Source organism: Culex pipiens, chromosome 3 (assembly GCF_016801865.2).
Source record: "Culex pipiens pallens isolate TS chromosome 3, TS_CPP_V2, whole genome shotgun sequence".
NCBI classification, from domain to species: Eukaryota; Metazoa; Arthropoda; class Insecta; order Diptera; family Culicidae; genus Culex; species Culex pipiens.
This window is the reverse complement of record NC_068939.1, coordinates 43,391,434-43,413,891: the sequence shown is the minus strand read 5'-3', so window position 1 is coordinate 43,413,891 and position 22,458 is coordinate 43,391,434. Positions and strand designations below refer to the sequence as shown.

Genomic DNA, 22,458 nt, shown 5'->3' with positions numbered 1-22,458 from the left:
AATTTTGGATTTTATTAGATATATAAGTTTTACGAAAACTAAAAATCAAGCTTTATCTATAGTAGGTAATTTTTCCATACTCTTAATTAATTAATAGAGATCATTGGATTCATAAAAAAATATTATGAAAATCTGTGTCAAAGGCATCCAATATTAATTAAAATTTTGAATGTCTAAACCAGCTTTTCCATACTCAAATATATTGAAATAGTGGAAAGAACCATAAATTTAAAGTAAGTTGCTAAAGCAAAATTCAGTGTATTCAATTGAAAAATTGTTTAGAAGAACAAAATTATTCAAGAGTTGAAAAATTATTTTCAAACAAGTATGCCTAGAATTCCCGACTTTTTGACAAAAAAAAAAATAAGTTCCCGACTTTTTCCCGATTTTTTGCGGATTTTGGCGAATTCCCGACTTTTTCCCGACTTGAGTGGCCACCCTGAATGATGCAAAATAACTTCTTTGATCATAGGAAAAGTTTCGCATTCGCATGGAGATGGTGATCTTAGCGAGTTGCCGACTGGATTTCGTAATGTTTATGTGATGGTTGTCTAGCCCAGGTTGCTTAGAAATTGATTAACACCTGTAGCTCCAACGGGGTCAACAAAGTTGGAAATGCAACTTCACCGGCTCTTTGAACCCTTGGAAAAAAGTTGATAATGCCTTTTTATTATAACGTAGGGTAGACATTTTTGACATTCTTCCGATCGAATGCAACAAGAATCAACAGTCGGTTGAATTTTCGCCAAAATACAGCTGGTTGGTGCTTCGCGTAAGTTTTGACCCCGTCGATGGTACAAGTGTTAGGAGGGAATAAGGATTAGGAGCACAGGAAGTGTTGATTCTTCTTTGATCATAGAAAAAGTACACACAATGTTTCATCCAAATTCAAAAATACAAAAATAAATTGATAAAAAAGGCTAAATGTTGAGAGAATTGCAGCAACCCTATACAATTTAAGGCAAATAAAAAATACAATAACTAAAATTCTAAAAAAGGCTCATTCCTGGTAGAGTTGCTCATCCGTGCCTACTCTTCCAGCTGAACAACTTTGAAACAATCCAGAAGGACAATCTTTCAAGTCACGCCCTAATAGCCTGTAATAGCTGCTTAAGCAGAACAAAAGTAGTCAAACTTGATTTCAGTCTTTTTTTTGCTAGCCAGTTGTACCTGGCATCCTCGTTCCATTCCCTCTTCAAAAAAAAATCTTCTTTGTCAAAAGATTCACGTTCTCCTTGTTGAGAAAACGTGCGAGTGACCATGCAAGTTTCAGGAAGCGCGCAGCCGTTGAACCAGATCCTGGATGTGGCCATTAGCTCATCCAAAAATAAACCTTTCAAAATTATACCAATCAGGCACAAATTGAAGCTTGCCCATATGCTCAACAGCAAATTACGTAATTTTTTCCCGGATTTTACACAACGTCCTGGACGTCTGACCTGACTCCGGGCATCATGCCGGAACTCCTCCAACCAACCAACCTAACCTCTTTTTTATGACCTACCCGAACGTCGCTGTTCGCGATCAATTTAGCACTCAGGTGGCACAATAAATAATGCTGATTGATGCTTGAAAGCATTTTGAGAGGAGACCCGGCGTTTGTTTGCTCAGTGAGTTCAGAAGTGAGCTTAGCTCAGTCTGGAGGTGGGCTAATTTTCAACTTTTTGGGATAACATCAAGTTGAAATCTATGGAGGCGCATGATATCTCAATTATAATCAAGTTTCGATTTCTAACCAAATTGGAATTTCTCGAAACACACATTTCGCAATACGAAAAACAAGCCAAATAAAATCCAAACAATAACTGGTTGAAAGATTAGACATCCTCCAGACAGGTTTATTCGACAGCTGAAATACTTGAAAGGTAACTTTTCTTAAAGATCACAAAGACCTGTTCTGACTTCTGACAGCATCCAGAGTGGATGACGTGTATCGTCGTCCAGACAGTGTCCAAATAAATCAAAACCCAACCCGTTGCTCAACTGGTTTATCTTTCTCTCTTTTTTCCAAGTGGGAGTGTTTCCAAAATTAATGTTTTACGAATCTAATCGTGACAGGAATGTCACCAACAATTTCAAACGACCAATCATTAAGCTTCCGCGACAATTGTCATTAATCTTGTTTCATCTCTTCCTTCCAGACGTGCCCTAGCGATCCCGGTCCACTACGAGCACGGGAACGAGTTTGAGGACGGCAGCGCCGTGTACAGCAAGTGCTCGATGTACGCGGTCAACTTCACGGAGGTGCTCGCGAACAACATCCGCAAGGCGGACCCCAGCTGGCCGACGCAGCCCTGCCGCAGCGGCTGGGAGTACAACTTTACCGATGTGCCATACCGGACGGCGGCTACCGATGTGAGTTGTAACGTGTGGTTGTTGAGGATCATGTGACTCCACCAAGCAAGTGCTTTGAGAGGGGTGCAAATTGTGGATGGTTATATACCAAATCTTTTTTCAAGATTTTTTTTTGTTAGAGCAACATGATAATAATTTTATAAATACATTTTTATAAATAAGATTCACAAATTCTAAATCACAATTTAATGGAATGATTTTTTTAATGAAAAATAAAAAAAAACATTTTTGTTTGTTTAAACATAAACTTTGAAAAAAATAAACATGAAGTATCAGACTAAAGTTTTAAGATGATAATACCATGATTGTTAACGCAATCTAATCGTAGTTCGACAATTATTGTTGAAACTTTCATCGTTATCGTTACAAAAATACGATAGTTAGCGACGATAAATCATTCAAAGTAACTTCACAAAATAAACTAATTCAAGAGTACACAGCAAAAAATCCGATGGTAAAATCGCATGCAAAAGCATGCACATCACCTTCGTCAACATAAACACTTAATTTTACACACTGCATGTACAATTTTTGCAAACACAACAAAAAGTTGCACCCGACGGGATTGAAACCCAGCACCAACAGTAAGGACTGGCGTCTTAGCTCACTCGGCCATCAGAGGATAAACGCATGTATGAGCTTGACATTTCAGTCAAGTAGGTTTCCCATACTGATGGGCTACATATTTCAGGGTGTATAATCACATAAAATTGCAGAAAATAATACAATATTTATTTTACACCCAGGCCTTTTACACGCAGCTGGATTACTACTTTTTTAGCTGTGTATTTCTCTTTTTTGATTTGGATGAAACTTTTTCCATGCATTCCCTATGTCAAATGAAGTCATTCTAGTTCTCCATACAATTTTTGGAGCTTGTCATACAAAATGGGTATGTATGAAATTCTGTATCATGAGAAAGGATTTTCTGATTGATTTGGAATCTTCGGCGAAGTTCTAAGTTATAATAGGACTTCTCATAAAAAATAGATAGACGGAAAAAAAATCTAAATTTTTTCATTTTACTTTACAGGTTTGTAATCCTAAAATACGTTTTTATAATTTTCGAAATTGTTTGGTATGTTTAAGGAGACTAAAAAGATATCTTTTGAGAGCAAAAGTGCGGATGGTGCAAAATCTGGTTTAAAAGATATGATTTTTTGGAAAAATCTAAAATCATTTTTAAAGCAAAATTTAATTTGCAATTGAAAAATACTTTTGATTTTTTTTTTTTGATAAAATGTACCATTTTTAAGTTTCAGCTACTTTTAGGTATACATTTTTAATTATTAGGGGTTTTTTGAGCTTAAAAAAATATTTTTGGGAGAAAAGCACCTCTGAAAAATGCTAAGAAAATTTCCTATAATTTTCTCTCTGTCGCTTTGCAAATCGGGGAAATTGGTTTCTGAGTTATGGCCTCACAAAGAATTCGAATCTATGAAAAAGATTTTTTTAAGTGTCACCTAATACCCACAGGGATAAAGTTCACCTTATAAAATCAAAAAAAAAAACACCTAATTACCCTATAATTTTCAACTGAAAATATTAATCCGATTTTCAATTTCAAAAATTGAAACTATTGCGAAATTTTCTGAACTTTTCAATAAACATATATCCAAAAAATAATAATTTTGTGTAAAATATGAAATAAGGAAAATTATTTATTTTTAAGACAATTAGCTGGATTTTAACATTTTGAAATAATTTTTTTAGATGGATCAGTAAATTTCGCAAAAGTTTCAATTTTAAATTAAACCAATAGTTTTCGAGGTATCAGCAAAGGTCAGTGGAAAATTACAGACCAGCCGATTTAAAGCAACTTTTGTTCCAGGAATACTTAACTTCATCTGTTTTGTGTTTTTTTTTTATGTATATTTTTTATAATTTGCATCTTTTTTGTTGAATTCTTTCCGCCTACAGCAAAATCGAGATTTTGACGTTTTTCTTTGCCATTTATTACTTACTGTCTCGACCAAATTAGATGGAACTTAAAAGTAAACAGCATAAATAAAACTGCGCAAGAAGAATTACACAAAATCACAAAATTATCACAAAATGCTGAAAGCATGATTGCAGTTCTACTATTATCAAAACTTTTCAGAAATTATTAAAAATTGCAAAAGACTAATTCAAACTAATCTTTTCTTTTGCTCTAATTTCATTCCAGTTCGAGTGGGTGTGCGAAAACGCCTACCTCTCGACGCTGTCGCAGTCCATCTTCTTCGTGGGAGCCATCGTCGGTGGGCTGCTGTTCGGCTGGATCGCCGACCGGTACGGCCGCATCCCGGCGCTGGCCGGTTGCAACGTGATTGGCTTCGTGGCCGGTGTCGTGACCGCGTTCGTCGGCAACTTTTGGCAGTTTGCCCTGTGCCGGTTCCTGGTCGGATTCGCGTTCGACAACTGCTTCACCATGATGTACATTTTGGGTGAGTTTTGGCTTGTTTATTGGTTTTTGTTCGAGGATAATTGATTTAGGTTTAATTTGTCCCGCCCGTGTGGATCAATCGGACCGCGCACTGGCTCACAATCCAGAGGTTGCTGGTTCGAATCCCGCGGCGGGCGCTCTAAAATTCTTTGTGTAAATATGGGTATCCGGCGCCGTCGCTCCGTGCCGTACTCAAACACTTAGGAGCCCAGGGCGGCGAAGTCCTTGTAGTTAAAAGGAAGACACTAGTGGTTGGTACTAGCAATGGTGGCCGACAGCTATAAAGTCAACATCGTTTTTAATTTGACCGGGGTAACTCGGTGGACGCACCCAGCATGACTAATGGGGGGCGTTTTTATGGGGGAGTAAACTAAGCTAATGGGTTTCTGGTGGGACCAGGATAGCACCTAATCGTCCAGTGGAACGCGATACGCGAGTCATTCCAGCTTGATTAATATCAATTTGGGAAAACAGGTTTTTTTTTTGCTGATTCCTTTCCTGGCTAGCAATCCAAGTTGAAAGCAGCAGCAATTTTTATTGAGCAAAAAAAAGTTGTGTCGAGTCGAAACTTGTTTGAAAATTGATAATTATTTTTAAAAATGCTAGCTTGCGGGCTACTATTTTGAACGTTTTGAAATTGATCCCTGTCGTTAAGTGCCAATTAGCTTCCACAAACTGGTTAAGTGGAGCTGTTTGTTAAAGATCAAATTCCACGCGGACGCATGATATCTTAAACCAGTTAAGGGCCATGCGTTTCCTTTAAGAAATCCCTTAGTCATTAATTAAATTATCCCACAACATTGTGCTGGCTACTGGTACTGCGTACGTGCGACGTTAATCAGAGCTGTAAATCTCACTTTGTCACTGGCGGGGTATAACCCTTAAATGGTCCCGAAACATACACACATTTTAACACAATGGAAACGGGTAACGCTTGTCTATTATCATAATCAGCTATCACCTGGTGTGTTCGCGGTCTCACTTTGACAAACTGTTTGCCCCCTATTAAAGCTTTGCGCTCATTAGCATATCTCACGGCGGCATGTCGGGGCACATTCTTGGAAGAGAATATACATTAATTATGGGGAGGTGCTTTGTCGTTTGATCATTATTGTCTTTACCAGGTAACCCTTAATGACTCAATCGAGCTAGGTAGTGCGTCCATCCCGGGAATTCCCGGGACAAAAATCCCGGGATTTTTCCAAAACCGGGAATTCCCGAATCCCGGGATTTTTTATATTTTGTCCCGGGAATTCCCGAAATTTAAAACAAGTCAAATTTTCGTCTAGAAATTCAGATTTGGTTGTGGAAATAGATCAGCAGTTGAATACCTAGTAATCGAAAAAAAATTTAAAGCATTAAAATTTGTATTCGGCATACATCAGCATTAATTTGGATTGTTAGAGAAAATTGTTAAAATTTTGGTTTACAGATCCGCAAAATGTTTTGCGCCTTAAAAAATGTCTTCTTAATTTAAATAATAAAAAAACACTTAGTATTATATTCACGTATATTTATGACTTTTAAATTGAAATAAGTATTAGGTATATAAAAAAAAAACTTTTCATCAAAAACCGGCATCTGGAGCAAATCAGTACAAAAGGACAAAACTGAAATTCAGGACAAAACTGTTTAAGCTAATTTTTTTTTTTTTGGAATAAATTTCTGATAGTTTTGATTGATTTCAGTTACAACAGGAACAGAACAAAACAGTTAGTACGCCGATTTACAAATTTATTGCTCTACAATCTCCTGCACCTATTCAGACTGCAGTTCCGATTATCCCCAGTTAGCGGTAGTGACTTAAAGATAATTTTTAAAATATGTTTTAAATATAAAACATACAATACTAAACTTATCCAAAGTGTTACATTGTCTTGTATAATTTTATTTCTTGTTGTTTTAGACAATTGTAATGAAATTGTTTAAGCTTTTGTAGTTATGTTATATAAATAAATAAATAAAATAAATATATTAAAAATATTGGGTCACTTAAATTCCAAAGCACAATACACATTTTTTTTTAATTTGTTTTAAACTATCTAAAGATCTGCTGTTCTTGTTCAGATTGAAGTGTAGCTTATCACCAATTAACAGTTTTGAGCTAATTCTATGATTCAAGCTAGAAAAACGTAACAAATATAATGAAAATATAGATTTGATAACTGCTTCAAAAATTTCCCGGGATCCCGGGAATTCCCGGGATTCTAAAAATATTTTTCCCGTTTCCCGGGAAATTCAAAACCCGGGAAAATTGGACGCCCTAGAGCTAGGAATCAGGAAATTATTAACACCTATTTTTTCTGATTTTTTAAATATTCGCTTATAATATTGAGCAATTTGCCGTTCGTTATGTCATGTATTTTCTGTTTTAGATTATTTAATATATCTATAATTTTTTGTAAAAGGTCCTATAAACAGATGAAACACAATAGCTTATAGGACCTTCTGAAAAAAAAAACTCTGGTAAAACTTTCAGAAAAAAAAAACAAAAAATCTCATACGTTGTACTACATCCACACAGTAAAACATTTAGTAAATTTAGAAAGTGTAAAATTGGAATTGGTTGAATACTACCTCTTCTATGATGTAATATTCCCTTATTTAAGCGGAAAAATTAAAATTGAACATTATACATACCAGGTAAAAATAGTCGAAAAAGTGTAATATTACTCTTTTTATAAGATAACCTCTTAAATTATGAGTTTACACTACACATAATAAGAGGTAAAAAAGCCTGCCGCACTGTATGGAGGAAGCGAAATATTATAAATCGAAATCACCCATGGGAGATTTATACGTAGAAAGTTGTGTTTCACCATCCTGATTTAGAATATGTTCGATTCAATCGGTGAAAATAGCGTTTTTCAAAAAAAAAAAATGTTTTCCCATATAAGGGAGGAGGCGCATGGTGGCTCAAATAAATTTTAAAAAAGTGTTAATAAGTCTTATTACATGTCGTGTTTCAAAATGTTTTACATTTCTTCTACCTTTGGAAAGCATAAACTTTCAAAAAAAGTATTTTTTAATCAAATTTTTCAATTTTTATTTAGTACCAAGCGTCTCCATTAGTATTAAAAAACACATATTTTCTGAAAATATTTTAAATCGAACATATTCTTTATCAGGTAGGTGAAATACAACTTTCTACGTATAAATCTCCCATGGGTGTTTTCGATTTATAATATTTTGCTTCCTCCATACCGTGTGCCACAATACACAGTAAAAAATTGTGTAAATTTGGAAGGTGTAATTTTGGCAGGTTGAATATTACCTCTTTTATGATGTAATTTAACCTCAATTTAGACTGAAAAAGCGTCATTACACCAGAATGTGGTAAAATTACCCATTTTCAGAGGTAAAATTAAACATTTTTCTGACATAAAAGATGTACCCCTTCCCAGATGTAATATTACCATGATTTTTTTTTCTGTGTAGTTCAGAAAAGATGTACCCATGCCTAGATGTGATGTTATCTCAGAAAATGTGTAATATTACATTTTGTTTTTTATCTATTTTTACCTCTTATGATGTGTAGTGTAACTTCAACTTTTCACTACAACTAAGGTAATATTACATCAATTAGGAGGTACACCATATTCTTTTTTTAAGTCACCTTTTTTTAAACGATTCTCGATTTACGCAACTTTTTTTAAGTCATGGCTTAAAATGAGAATGTCCATGACTTAAATTGAGAATATGACTTAAATTAAGAATCTTTGGGATTTCGTAATTTGTCGGAGAATTTTCATCATGTATCAATTGTATTTGGTTTAGTTATGTTATTAAAACATTTTAGCATGGTTTTGGAACACCTGGGATGTTCTAGTCCATCCGAAACTTCCGGGAATTTTGTGCAAATGGTTTACCAAAGAAACTAGTTGAAACTTCAAAATTTTGACAAGGGATCCTACCCAGACTACACCAGTGAGTGTTGTAGGCTACAGTACATTGTTGCAACAACTTATTGGGATGTCCTGGGTCATCCAAGGAGTCCCTGGAGTTAAGATCTGTGGGTCTACCACCGTAACAAGCCAGAGGTCGACGGAGTTTGACCCCGGAATATACCCGCATAGCTTCAGTGAGTATGGTAGACTACTTTACTGATGTTCTAAGATGTTCTAGGTCGTCCAAGGACTCCCTGGTGTTAAGATCTGAGGGTCTACCACCGTAACAAGCAAGAGGTTGACGGTTTTTGACCTCGGGACATATCCGCATGGCTTCAGTGAGTATGGTAGACTACTTTACTGATGTTCTAGGATGTTCTAGGTCATCCAAGGACTCCCTGATGTTAAGATCTGAGGGTCTACCGCCGTAACAAGCAAGAGGTCGACGGAGTTTGACCCCGAAATATACCCGCATAGCTTCAGTGAGCATTATATACTACTTTACTGATGTTCTAGGATGTTCTAGGTCATCCAAGGACTCCCTGATGTTAAGATCTGAGGGTCTACCGCCGTAACAAGCAAGAGGTTGACGGTTTTTGACCTCGGAACATATCCGCATGGCTTCAGTGAGTACGGTAGACTACTTTGCTGTTGTGTTGGGATGTCCTGTGTCATCCAAGGACTCCCTGGAGTTAAGATCTGTGGGTCTACCACCGTAACTAGCAAGAGGTCGACGGATTTTGACCCCGGAATATACACGTATAGCTTCAGTGAGTATGGAAGACTACTTTGCTGATGTGTCGGGCTGACTTGAGTCATCCAAGGACTCCCTGGAGTTAAGATCTGAGGGTCTACCGCCGTAATGAGCCAGAGGTCGATGGGTTTTGACCCCGGGACTCACTCGCATAGCTTCAGTGATTATGATAGACTAATTTGCTGATGTGTTGAGATGTTCTGGGTCATCCAAGGACTCCCTGGATTTATGATAGACAACCAGATCTTAACTCCAGGGAGTCCTTGGATCACCCAAGTCAGCCTAACACATCAACAAAGTAGTCTGCCATACTCTCTGAAGCTATGCGGGTATATTCCGGGGTCAAACTCCGTCGACCTCTGGCTTGTTACGGTGGTAGACCCACAGATCTTAACTCCAGGGAGTCCTTGGATGACCCAGGACATCCCAACACATCAGCAAAGTAGTCTACCATACTCACTGAAGCCATGCGGATATGTCCCGAGGTCAAAAACCGTCAACCTCTTGCTTGTTACGGTGGTAGACCCTCAGATCTTAACACCAGGGAGTCCTTGGACGACCTAGAACATCTTAGAACATCAGTAAAGTAGTCTACCATACTCACTGAAGCTATGCGGGTATATTCCGGGGTCAAACTCCGTCGACCTCTGGCTTGTTACGGTGGTAGACCCACAGATCTTAACTCCAGGGACTCCTTGGATGACCCAGGACATCCCAACACATCAGCAAAGTAGTCTACCATACTCACTGAAGCTATGCGGATATGTTCCGAGGTCAAAATCTGTCGACCTCTTGCTTGTTACGGCGGTAGACCCACAGATCTTAACTCCAGGGAGTCCTTGGATAACTCAAGATAGCCCAGCAGATCAGCAAAGTAGTCTACAATGCTCACTGAAGCTATGCGGGTATATTCCGGGGTCAAAATCCGTCAACCTCCTGCTTGTTACGGTGGTAGACCCACAGATCTTAACTCCAGGGAGTCCTTGGATGACCCAGGACATCCTAACACATCAGCAAAGTAGTCTACCATACTCACTGAAGCTATGCGGATATGTTCCGGGGTCAAAATCCGTCGACCTCTTGCTTGTTACGGCGGTAGACCCACAGATCTTAACTCCAGGGAGTCCTTGGATGTCCCAGATCATCCCAATAAGTCGTTACAACAATGCACTGTAGCCTACCGCACTCACTGAAGCAGTCTGGGTAGGATCCGTTGTCAAAATTTTGAAGTTTCAACTTGTTTCTTCGGTTAGCCTGCTGCACAAAATTTCCGGAAGTTTCGGATGGACTAGAACATCCCAGGTGTTCCAAAACCATGCTAAAATGTTTTAATAACATAACTAAACCAAATACAATTGATACATGATGAAAATTCTCCGACAAATTACAAATCCCAAAGATTCTTAATTTAAGTCATATTCTCAATTTAAGTCATGGACATTCTTTTTTTAAACGATTCTCGAATTAAACACCCCCATTTCGTTGTGTAAATCAAGAATATGGTGTAATATCAAACCTTCAAATTTTACAACATCCAAAAAAAAATTTTTTTTTTGCTACCGTAAACCGGGGTGACTTTGATAGGATTTCAATTATTTTTTGGAATATTTTCCAACCTGTAAGGTTTGTCTTAAGATTATTATTTTTTAAAACATGTACTGGGGTAGCCCCATTTTTGATAAAAAGTTTTTTCAATAGTTTTTTTAAAAAATTGTTACGTTAAAAATTCTTAGTTTGAATCCCGGGGTGACTTTGATAGTCATAGTTTTTCTTGTTAAAATCAGATTTATAGTGTTCAAACTTTATTTTTACGTCAAATGTACCATCACTAAGGTGTCTGATACAGCTTTTTAGAAAAAATCAATGTTTATAAAAAGTTAGCTAAGTTTATAAGCATTTTAACAAAGTACATATAAATGTTAGGTAAAACTGATTAATAGTCAGAAATTTGCCTGAAATTCGTTAAAACTAGCTTTGTTTATAAAATTATCGATTAATATAGCATTTAAAACCGAATTAGATGCAAAAATCAAAAGTTTTCACAATTTATATGAAATTTGTTCAACTGAAAATGCCTATGAAACAAGGGATTTTTTGGATAAATGTTTCTAAAACATATAAGATTTATTCTTTACAAACTTATTTTACCTTCTCCTATGTGTAATTTAACTTCTGAAAATGTGTAATTTTACCACTTTTCTAAATCATAATATTCAATCTTCCAAAATTCACCTTCCAAATTTAAACAGTTGTTTACAGTGTGTACTGGAAATAATGTTTGAATTAGCAGAAAGTTCAAAAAACTTAAATTGAGTTAAAGCTATAAAAAATCAGGGAGCAAACAAAATTATTGATTGTAAACTGTACGTTAGGTATTGTACGGTCGACTCTCCGGCTACCAATATTAGAAAAACAGAATTATCAGAACACAGAAGGATGCAAAATGAAGACTAGATTGAAAATATATTTTTCGGTGTACCTTCCTATGGGAGAGATTCATTGCAGCGTCCAGCAAATAAAAACAAAAAATGTCAAAAAATCATGGTAATATTACATCTGGAAAGGGGTACATCTTTTATGTCAGAAAAAAATGTGTAATTTTACGTCTGAAAATGAGTAATTTTACCACTTTTCTGCTGTAATGTCACTTTTTCAGTCTAAATTGAGGTAAAATTACATCATAAAAGAGGTAATATTGAACCTTCCAAAATTACGCCTTCCATATTTACATTATTTTTTACTGTGTTTTTAGGAAAAAACTATTCTCATAAATTAATTGATACATATTTGGCAAATCCGTGACAGCAGCATAACAGATATTTTTTTTTTAGAAAATATAATTTACAAGAACAAAGCAGTTTAACAATTTTCTTCTTTTTACTCGCATAATATCTCCATCTTATGTGGATTAATCTTAATGATTCACTGTTCAGAATTCCCACCTGCTGCTATAAATCACAGTCAGTCAGTTTATATTGCAGTTAGAATCTCCCCCACCCCTGTCCCTTAACATGTAGGGTGACCCCTTGTGAGCATGTACAACATGTTTAACATCATGTACGCCTCAAGTCGTGAGAAGCGTTTGAAAACACGACTCTTCCACCTGACACTAGCGAACTAAACGAACACGTTGTCATTTTTGCGGGGTACTCGCCAGAACATCGCGAAATTCGATCTTGCAGTTGCGCAGGATACAAATTAATTAATTTTAATTTATGCACACCACGGTTAACGCCACTCAATGGGGGGAGGAGGAGACTGACAAGAAACAATTGATTTGTTAAGCAATAGTCTAATTGACAGCCGCCGATCAGATTGTGCCCCCCGGTTAAGGAGGCCGCCGGTCGTGACCCTTTTCAAAGTGCTCGCGATTAGAGAGCAATTAGTGCGAGGAGGTCGGAAGGGGGGGTTTAGTCACGCCACCCCGGACTCTGAACGTTAGAATAGCTTCACAACCCCAGGATGTAGGCCTCGGAGAGAGATACTTACACTAAGCATGAAAAAATGTGGGTGCAATTTATGGTGATCAATAAAACGCGCTCAGCAGTATCGATGATTTAATGCTTTGTGACAAGTCGGGACAAATCATTCTCCCTTACCCTCCGATACATGTGTGGCGTAAATGTTTTGACGATGAGGAATTTAATGAGGACGACGTCACGTCGTAAGTGACACTAATTTAGTCGATTGTGTTGGACACCACAAACATGTGGGTGACCTTTGACAGGACATTTCTCACTTTGCTAGGTCCATAAAAGGAACTCAGCTCGTGTCTGATGAAGTTTTTTTTTTCGTGGGAAGAGCTTATTTAGACAACTGGATGCAGTCTGTAACTAGAGCGTAATTGGGTCCTTGAAGCGTGAGCACACGCGCGGTTTTGAAAGGCGCGATGTTCCTGTTGATGATGCGATCTGATTTGAACGTGTTGGTCAACCAGGGTTGTCCACAGGCCGGCGACGATCAAACCTTGGTGATGTTGCAATCAAGATGTTGGAATGATTTATTTGTTCAAAGCAAAGTCCTCTTCCGTATTGTTTGTGTCATACTGAGAATATTTGGATTAACTAACATGCCTTCAGAAGAAATAAATAAATTCTCGATTAAATTTTCAAAAGGTCCTATCTGCATAGGAAACCCATGAGGGATAGGTTGTTTTGAAAATTTAATCTAGAATTGATTTAATCGAATTAACACAATTTTCTCAATTCTCGAGTTTTTTTTGAAAAGGTCCTATAAACAAAATTTCCAATTTTTGCTTTTTGGGTGTTTATGAAACCGCCTTGAGTCAGGGGTATTCAAAAACACCCAAAAAGCAAAAATTGGATATTTTGTTTATAGAACCTTTTCAAAAAAAAACTCGAGAATTATACTAATTGAATCGATGAGAGAAAGAAGAAGCAAAAGCAAATCATGCAAAAATATTTTTTTTGCGAGGTATTGACCCTAGTTTTTTTTTCAAATTTTGTTGCGAGATTTTTGTTATATTGTTAAGATATTCTTATTGATTCTTGTGATATTAAAAAAAAACTGTATCTGTATTTTTTTTCAAAACCTCCTTTTAGAGGTTTTTGGACAAATTATCCCCAGTTTGTGTACTATTACATTGAAAATGTTTTAAAAGATTCTATTGATTTTTTTCCAATGATAAAATAAAACCAAGGCTAACATTTAAAAATGGCCAAAATATTAATGTAAGCCAAAAACAAAAAAAAACACATATTTTAAAATTTACTCGGCATTTTTTTTAATCTTTTTTGACCCCAAAATTATACATATCATAAAAAATCTAGTCTTTTTTATCTCGGTTCCAAATGAATCTTAAGATGTCGGTTCTCGGTTCTCTCTCGGTTCCAAATGAATCTTAAGAAAACTGGTAGAAGCGTTGCAACACGTACAGGGATTTGAGCATATTTTCAAAGTTCAAAATAATTGTTTTCATATGATTTCAGCAATTCATCAAAGCATTGATTTGTTAAACAAAAAGAGGATCATTTTCGATTAATTTTGACTTTTTCAGTTTGAAAAAATTATGTTCAGTTTTAAAGTTAAACTCGTTTTTTTTTATGTGCTCAAATATCTCTACGTTGTGGAAACGCTTACTGGTAGCCCAACCTTTCGGCCATGCGGGCCAGGTATGTTTTATTTTTTATTTGTATTTTTTATTGCTCAAATACCAAAAAAAGGCAATCGCAATATTAAATGGATAAAAATGATTCCAGTAAAGTATGCAGCAAAAAAAAAATACTATTTTACATAGATCTACGAAAAAATAAAAAAATACTGATAGTTGAATCTGGAAAAAAATAAAGAAAAGAAAAAGATCAAATTAAAAAAATTCACACACTTCTGAAACTTTTGAACCTTTATTGAACAAGAAAGTCGAAGAAAACTCAATATAACTATCCTTTGAGGATTCAAAATATCTTTATCATGATATTTCAGTTTGTACGTGTCAGTAAGGTATTTTTTCAATGAGACTTCGATATAAAATTGTTATTTTTGTCTCCCTCCGCATACAAACAAACTAGAAAAAATATTTAAAATTTTGTGTGTGTGTGTGTGTGTGTGTGTGTGTGTGTGTGTGTGTGTGTGTGTGTGTGTGTGTGTGTGTGTGTGTGTGTGTGTGCAATCAACCAAACAGGACCACGCGACCGCTTCTTTCAAATTGAGTTGTTTCCATGCATTTTAGATTTTTTTCTTACATTCTATACATGCAAATAACTAACATACGCATTTGGATGGTGTTAGGTTTGCCGAGCTTCGGGGACCCATTTCTACAAAGGCTAGCCGCGCGCGAGGTACCTTAGCTTGAATCGACAAGCCCCGCCCTAAATAACGTTTGCATCAATCGGATTCAGACGTTATTTAGAATTTCCGAACCCTTGTCGAAATGGACAAAGATTCCTAATTCCAGACATAGCTCACCAAGTCGTGATGGCATAGTGGTTAGCATTTTGGCTTAACAATCCAACACCCAACTGGCAGTCGCATGATTGTGATGCATGGCGGCATGAAAGTATATCAGAATCTGCATGAAATCTGTCCTCATGCATTTTTTGCGATATAGGAGTATGACATTTTTGCCCGTTACCGTCAATTATCGACATTACCGACGGCTTTTTGGTTGTATTTCACAAAAAAAAACACTTAGCAGAACGAGGATTGAACCACCAACTTCTTGGTTATTGATCCGACACGCTACCACCGCGCCATGGACGCTTGGTGAAACGTGAGTGAAAGAGCACCAACATATGCTTCTCTTTGGAGTGTTGCTCGGGGACGGGCCAGCTTTATATGTGTTGGTGAGAACTGCAGATCGCTGAAATTTTTACACGCGGGCAAAAATGATCTACGGGCTTGCTGCAAAAAATGTTATAAAATATGACATTTTCTGCAGCAAATCCGATGTTGCAGATTTTGAGATATATTTTTCCTTTGGGTGAAAGGACTGGGTCCAAACCCCCGCTCGAGCAACTTAGATTTTTCGTTTATTTTCAGAGTTTCTAGAATTTATGTGCCCTAAACTTTCTCGTTGGGAACAGATTGGAATCAAACCCAGGACCATTCACTTACAAAGTAAACACCGTAACCAGTCAGCCACAACCGCTCCTGGTAAATACCGAAATTACCAATTTCGATAAAATCGTATTGTTATTGTAGTGTTTTTTTTTTTGCTATTTATATTTGCGATTTTTGCTATTTCAAGGCAAACTGATTTCACAGCGACAATTGAAATAACTTCCTCAAGTACTGCTACATGAAAGCACCCAAGAATCCCACAAAATAATGAGTGTGTAATAACTCAACCCGTTAATAACAATTATTGCACATCTGATGGGCCCGGTAATTGCCCCTTCATTACATAACCCTCATGATTCACCATCGTCATCATCATCACCATAGACATCTCCATCCGTTGGCAATTCTAGAGCCGACCTGAACCGCTAAGTACTGCCACGGCTGACACTGCGCACCTGATGGCGATCTTGACATTGCAAAGAAGCTGCAAAGTTGCGCCAATAATGCGCCATAACGCATCTCTGAGTGGCGTATACCGTACTATTTGGTTCCGTTCCGAGCGCGCACCGGCGATTTTGCGTTCAAGTTCAAGATTTCAGTTCCTATTTTCTTCTTCCGATTCTAGCGGCTTCTACCGCAAGTCGCGACCGGTGGCGGCGGTGACAAGGTCAGGCTGCGGTACGGTCAATTACGGCTGCAAATGGCCATTTGCTGTCTCGACTATTTCCTCCATTCATCATCCGCGTGCAGCTTCAGGTTTTTTTTTTCTTCTACTGACTGGAAGCTGCCAAATGGATGATTGGTGGATTGGTTCCGAAAAATTAACGATTGCGAATTGTGTGGTGATTGTTTTTTTTTCTGCTTGTTGTGTTTTGCTCTGCCAACGGAATTTAAAGCTGCAACCGTTTTCCGTAAAGTGAAAGGGGTTTTTCTTGTTTTGCTCTCGCTGTTTAACGTCCCGGACCATGCGCAACATTGCTGACGATTTTTTGCAACCGTAGAACATGTTTCACATAACAATTTAACCCATTGAATATTGATTTTTTAATCTCTTATAAGAAAAGTAATTGTTAAATATTACATCGAACAAAATATTGCCATTTACAATAGTTTCAAACTTTTTTCGAAGAGGCACACAAAAACATTAATTTAGTTAATTTTTTAAATCTTCTTTTTATCAATATCGATCCTCTTATAACCATCTTTTTCATCCATTGATATAAGTTAATAAGTTACAGCTAAAGGTCCCAAAACTGTTTACTGCATTAACAAAACAATTGTTAGTCGATAAACTAAAAATAATCTAAATTGTATTGAATTGGGTTGAATATTCATTTTGCTCAAAAACGATAATTTATACAATCTTCTAATATGAAAAAAGTTTCATTTCTTTTCAATTCATAACATTTAAAATTTCGTAAATTTATATTACGGATTATAGAAATTAACATAAACATTGACATTTCAAGCTAAAATTTCAGCATTATAATAAAAAAACACAGTTTTGAGTTTTGACAAAAAAAAAACTGTAATTCAAAATATTTTAAAAATGGTCAAGAAAAGTTGCGCTTTCGTTTCGTGACCCCTTAAGTCAAGTTGACTGTTCGGTTTGAGCGCGTTGGACGGAGCGCGCTTGGGGAAATTTAAAAAAGATTCAAATATTCAAAAAGTCAAAATGGTAAAAAAAACTTAAGAAAACTTAATACTCTGAAAACTTCAAACTACGGAATAGATTCAAAAATCCCTTAATTTTCAAATTCTTGAAATCCTTAATTCTGAAATTTGTTTTTATAATTATAAAAAAAATGTTTTCCTTAATTTTTAATTTCTGGAATATCTAAGTTTAAAATGCTTAAATTAAAAAAAAATCAAATTCTTCTAAAATTGTTAAAATATTACATTCTTCAATTCGGATAAAAATTAAATGTTTTCATTTTGAAATTTATAAATTAATAAATTATAATATTTTGTCATCTATTTTTTTTTAATTTTAGATTTATTTTTTATATTTTGAAATTATAATTTCTTAGTATTTTTTAATTTAAGCACTTTTGAGCATTTGAATTTTTGTTGTTCTAAACATCCAAATTAGGATTAAAAAAAATAAGCCTTCGAATTTTAAAGTACTGAATTATACTATCATTTATTATAATAAATGATAGTATAATTCAGTACTTTAATATATTCATGAATATATTCAGCAATTCCCCACGAATACAGCATGGAAAAAAACAAAAGTGCTCGGATCGGGCTCAAAATTTTTCTGGGGGTTCCCTGGCCGAAATAATTAGACCCGTATTTTTTTGTTTGGCCATTAGGGTGACCTACGCCGTGTTAGGGTGGTCTAAAAAATGGCCATTTTCGACGATTTTCGCAAAAACCACTTTTTTCGAAAAATCATAACTCCTCGCCATTTTAACCGATTTCAATTGTCTTATACGTAAATGAAAGGTGATAAGTTGGCCTTTCAAAGAAAAATAATAAGAAGTTTCAAAAATCTAGCCTAACATATGAAAAGGGCGTATGAAACTTTAAAATGTCGTTTTGACAGTGTCTGGACCAAAGAGCCTATGTCTGGAAATATTTTTATCGGATTCTCCGGACATTTTTATATAACATACTAAAAAATGGGAGGAGTTCATTAACAGGATTCCGAGATATGATTTTTTGAAAATAAAATCCGTGTTTTTTGGCGCGCTGCGCGCAAAAACCGGAGAATGACGAAATTGGCAAAAAATCAACTTTTTTCACTAAAACTGCGATAACTTTAAAATTTTAGCGATGACCTATAGATGTCTGGTTACCAAAATTTTCGTAATTAAAAGACGTAACTTTTGGTACCCAGACATGTATAGGTCATTGCTGAAATTTTTAAGTTATCGCAGTTTTTGTGAAAAAAGTTGATTTTTTGCCAATTTCGTCATTTTCCGGTTTTTGCGCGCGGCGCGTCAGAAAACACGGATTTTATTTTCAAAAAATCATATCTCGGAATCCTGTTAATGAACTCCTCCCATTTTTTAGTATGTTATGTAAAAATGTCCGGGGAATCCGATAAAATTATTTCCAGACATAGGCTCTTTGGTCCAGACACCGTCAAAACGGCATTTTAATATTGCATACGCCCTTTTCATATGTTAGGCTAGATTTTTGAAACTTCTTACTATTTTTCTTTGAAAGGCCAACTTATCACCTTTCATTTGCGTATAAGACAATTGAAATCGGTTGAAATGGCGAGGAGTTATGATTTTTCGAAAAAAGTGGTTTTTGCGAAAATCGACGAAAATGGCAATTTTTCAGACCACCCTAACACGGCGTACCCGAGCAGGGGTAAATAACACGGGAATACCAAATTTTGGTATTACTTGAGCAAATAACAGCGACCAAAATGTGCCCTTGGTTGCCCAGTAATAGATGGTAAAATACCATGAAATCATACCAAAGTCTTGTATGTGGAAGGGCACAACAATACCAAACCATGTTATTCCAAGGGTAAAATAATACCTCACAATAGAACCATTTCAATACCAAGTTGAGGTCTTCTGGATTTTTGAACATTGCTTGAATACCAAAACTTGGTATTGCCATGGTTTTAATTTTAGGTATTCCCGCGCCTTTGGAAAATCATATTTTGGTATTCCTGTGGTCTTCCACATACATGATTTTGGTCACATTTTGGTCGCTGATATTTGCACAAGTAATACCAAAATTTGGTATTTTCATACCATTTTTAGTGCAGCAGTTGCAGTTAGTGAAAAAACGGAAATGATCCATATGCAACAGCCAAATCTACTCACCTGATGATTCCATGTTGTTCTTAGTGATATCCTTCACCACACCGAATGCATTTGTCATTGATGAATGGCCTGTGTATGAAGTTCTTGAAGATTCTGAAAAATAACAAGATTGAAAAATAAGTGTTATTAAAATAAAACTGGATTGAAATTCACCAAAATTCAATAATCTTTCGATTGACTCGTTTTTCAAAGTATTTGGTTTTTTTTTCAAGTCATTTTAGCGCAAAATTCATTATCTTGTCCAAATTGGTAAATAAAAATCCCATAATTCAGAGAAAATTGATGAAACCTTTCAATACCAAAATAATACCAAAATGTGCCATCCTGACTTAGAAAATTTTCCACAATTTCAAGTCATTTCTGTAGGGGGTATATCAAAAATGTTTAAAATCAAGTTCGAAATTTCCGGGTTTCAATGAAAGCATTCGCTTTGAGACATCATTTTAGTGCAAAATTAATTATTTTGTCAAAATTGGTTAAAATTTTCCCATAGTTTCAGAGGAATTTGATAAAACACTTTAATACCAAAATAATACCAAAATGTGCCATCCTGACTTAGAAAATTTTCCAGAATTTCAAGTCATTTCTGTAGGGGGTATATCAAAAATGTTTAAAATCAAGTTCGAATTTTCCGGTTTTCAATGAAAGCATTCGCTTTGAGACATCATTTAAGTGCAAAATTAATTATTTTATCAAAATTGGTCAAAATTTTCCCATAGTTTCAGAGGAATTTGATAAAACACTGTAATACCAAAAGAATACCAATATGTGGTGTTCGACCATTGACAAATTCTGCAATTTTTCAATATCAAAACAATACCTTAAATTGGTATGATACCACATTTTGCTCTTGCATAATCCTCAAGACAAATTTTAAAGGGTCCAGGAATACCAAAATTTGGTATTGATACCAGAGAAAGGTATTATTACGCATTTCCCTTGTTATTTACCCATGCTCGGGTAGGTCACCCTAATGGCCAAACAAAAAAATACGGGTCTAATTATTTCGGCCAGGGAACTCCCACAAAAATTTTGAGCCCGATCCGAGCACTTTTGTTTTTTTCCATGCTGTTTTCGTGGGGAATTGCTGTATTGTTTTTTTTTTAATTTCTGATTATTTTGAATATAGTTTTTTTAAGCCTTGTAATTTTTAAATTATTAATTCAAATTAAAAAATTTTAATTAAAATTTATTTTTTGGAATTTTCTTAGTTTTTTTATAATATTTTTGTAAGATTATTGTATATTAGTTTTTATTTTATTTACAAATGTTAGGTTTAATTTTATTTTTAATTTCTCAATTTAAATTAAAGTCTAAATGTATGTCACAAAATTTCAATGTTTTTGATTTCCTCATTCTGATGTTCGTTTTCAGTTAATATTTACTGAAAACTGCACTACTGAAATTTTCAGTTAGTTTTTCGCTGAACTTCAGTTAAACTTTGTATGGAGCTGTCAAAGTTTGCTGAAATTTCAGCAAGTTTTCATTTACTGAAAATTTCAGTAAATTTAACTGAATTCAGTAATGAGAAATTGGTGTGTGGTTTTTCCTTCTGGTTTCTTCTTTTTAAGCAAAAAACAAAATCCACTCTATTAATTTGAAGATTCTGCGTCTTGAGATTCGGCATTATAGGGCAAATCAGAATTTTAAAAATTATTGTCATTTTCAGTCGCATTCAAATAAGCAAATCCAAATTCCGTTTCTATCCGGTTCTGTTCTTTTTCAGCTGCGTACCGCTTTAGAAAAATCTTTTCATGACTATTTCCTGGACCGTTTCTTGGGCGTTTTTTATATTGAGTTTTGCATTCCTTCCGAGCTCCGTATCAGCCTTTAAGCTGAAAATCGCCGACAGATAAAATTATTAAAAAATAAATTCTTCTGTTTTCATCCTTGTCAATCTTTGAAAAAATATATTCGAAAAGCTGTGGAAATTCTATACAATTTGCTTTTTGGACTTTATGATATGGACTTTCAAAGAAATTAAAATTAACAAAAATAAGTTTTTCCGAGTTCTACCCAATTGGCCCGCAATTTTCAGTTGATGTTATCTTGAAAATCAACGATCAGATTTTAAATTTTCGAAAGGAAAAGCGCTATATCATATTATTTGGCCGTGATTTCAAAAATCTGAAAATATCTTTGAGGATATTTCATACAGCTTATGACTTATATCACGTAAAGTCACGTGCTGCCTGGAACCGAAAGGGTAAACCAGAGCATACCAACCGAAGACCTAATGACAGGTTTACCGATCCGATTGTCCCCCGCATGACAACAACCATCATCATCGGCACCAGAAGCCCACTCCTTCTGATGTAGTCAATGAACTTGAACTAGAGCTGCAAAAACGGGCCTCTTTTCACAGAACAAGCCAACCAGAAGCCGTCCACCAGTAGTCAGTAGAGTGGAATAGAAAAAAGAGAACGGCCCAGGACAGTTGGACTTCGGGCAAATAGTTGGAGTTTAATGCCCCAGCGCCAGCGCGGTGCTGTTGTTCGTTGAAGAAGGCTTGCTTGCTGGGGCTAATTTGTATGGATCGAGTAAAGGCCCCGGCAGCGGTGACGGCATGTCTCAGCTCAGCCTGGGTTTGGCGATTCCACGGGCAAGGCCAGGGTCGACCACGATCACGGTGAATGTGTGCAAATGCACCGCCATATGAACGGAGTGTGTTTGCGATGATATGCGAACGGCACACGATAAGCAGATGAACCTTGGAGGAGGTAT

At 35.8% G+C, this 22,458-nt stretch overlaps 1 protein-coding gene across 1 annotated transcript in view; it reads left to right on the top strand.

Moving 5' to 3' along the window:
• The window catches only part of LOC120416504 (organic cation transporter protein), a 56,034-nt gene that overhangs the window by 21,108 nt on the left and 12,468 nt on the right, over window positions 1–22,458 (top strand). The window contains exons 2-3 of the mRNA XM_039578221.2: window positions 2,142–2,355; window positions 4,523–4,781. Coding sequence (XP_039434155.1) covers window positions 2,142–2,355; window positions 4,523–4,781 — 473 coding nt within the window. The remainder of the gene's footprint in view (window positions 1–2,141; window positions 2,356–4,522; window positions 4,782–22,458) is intronic.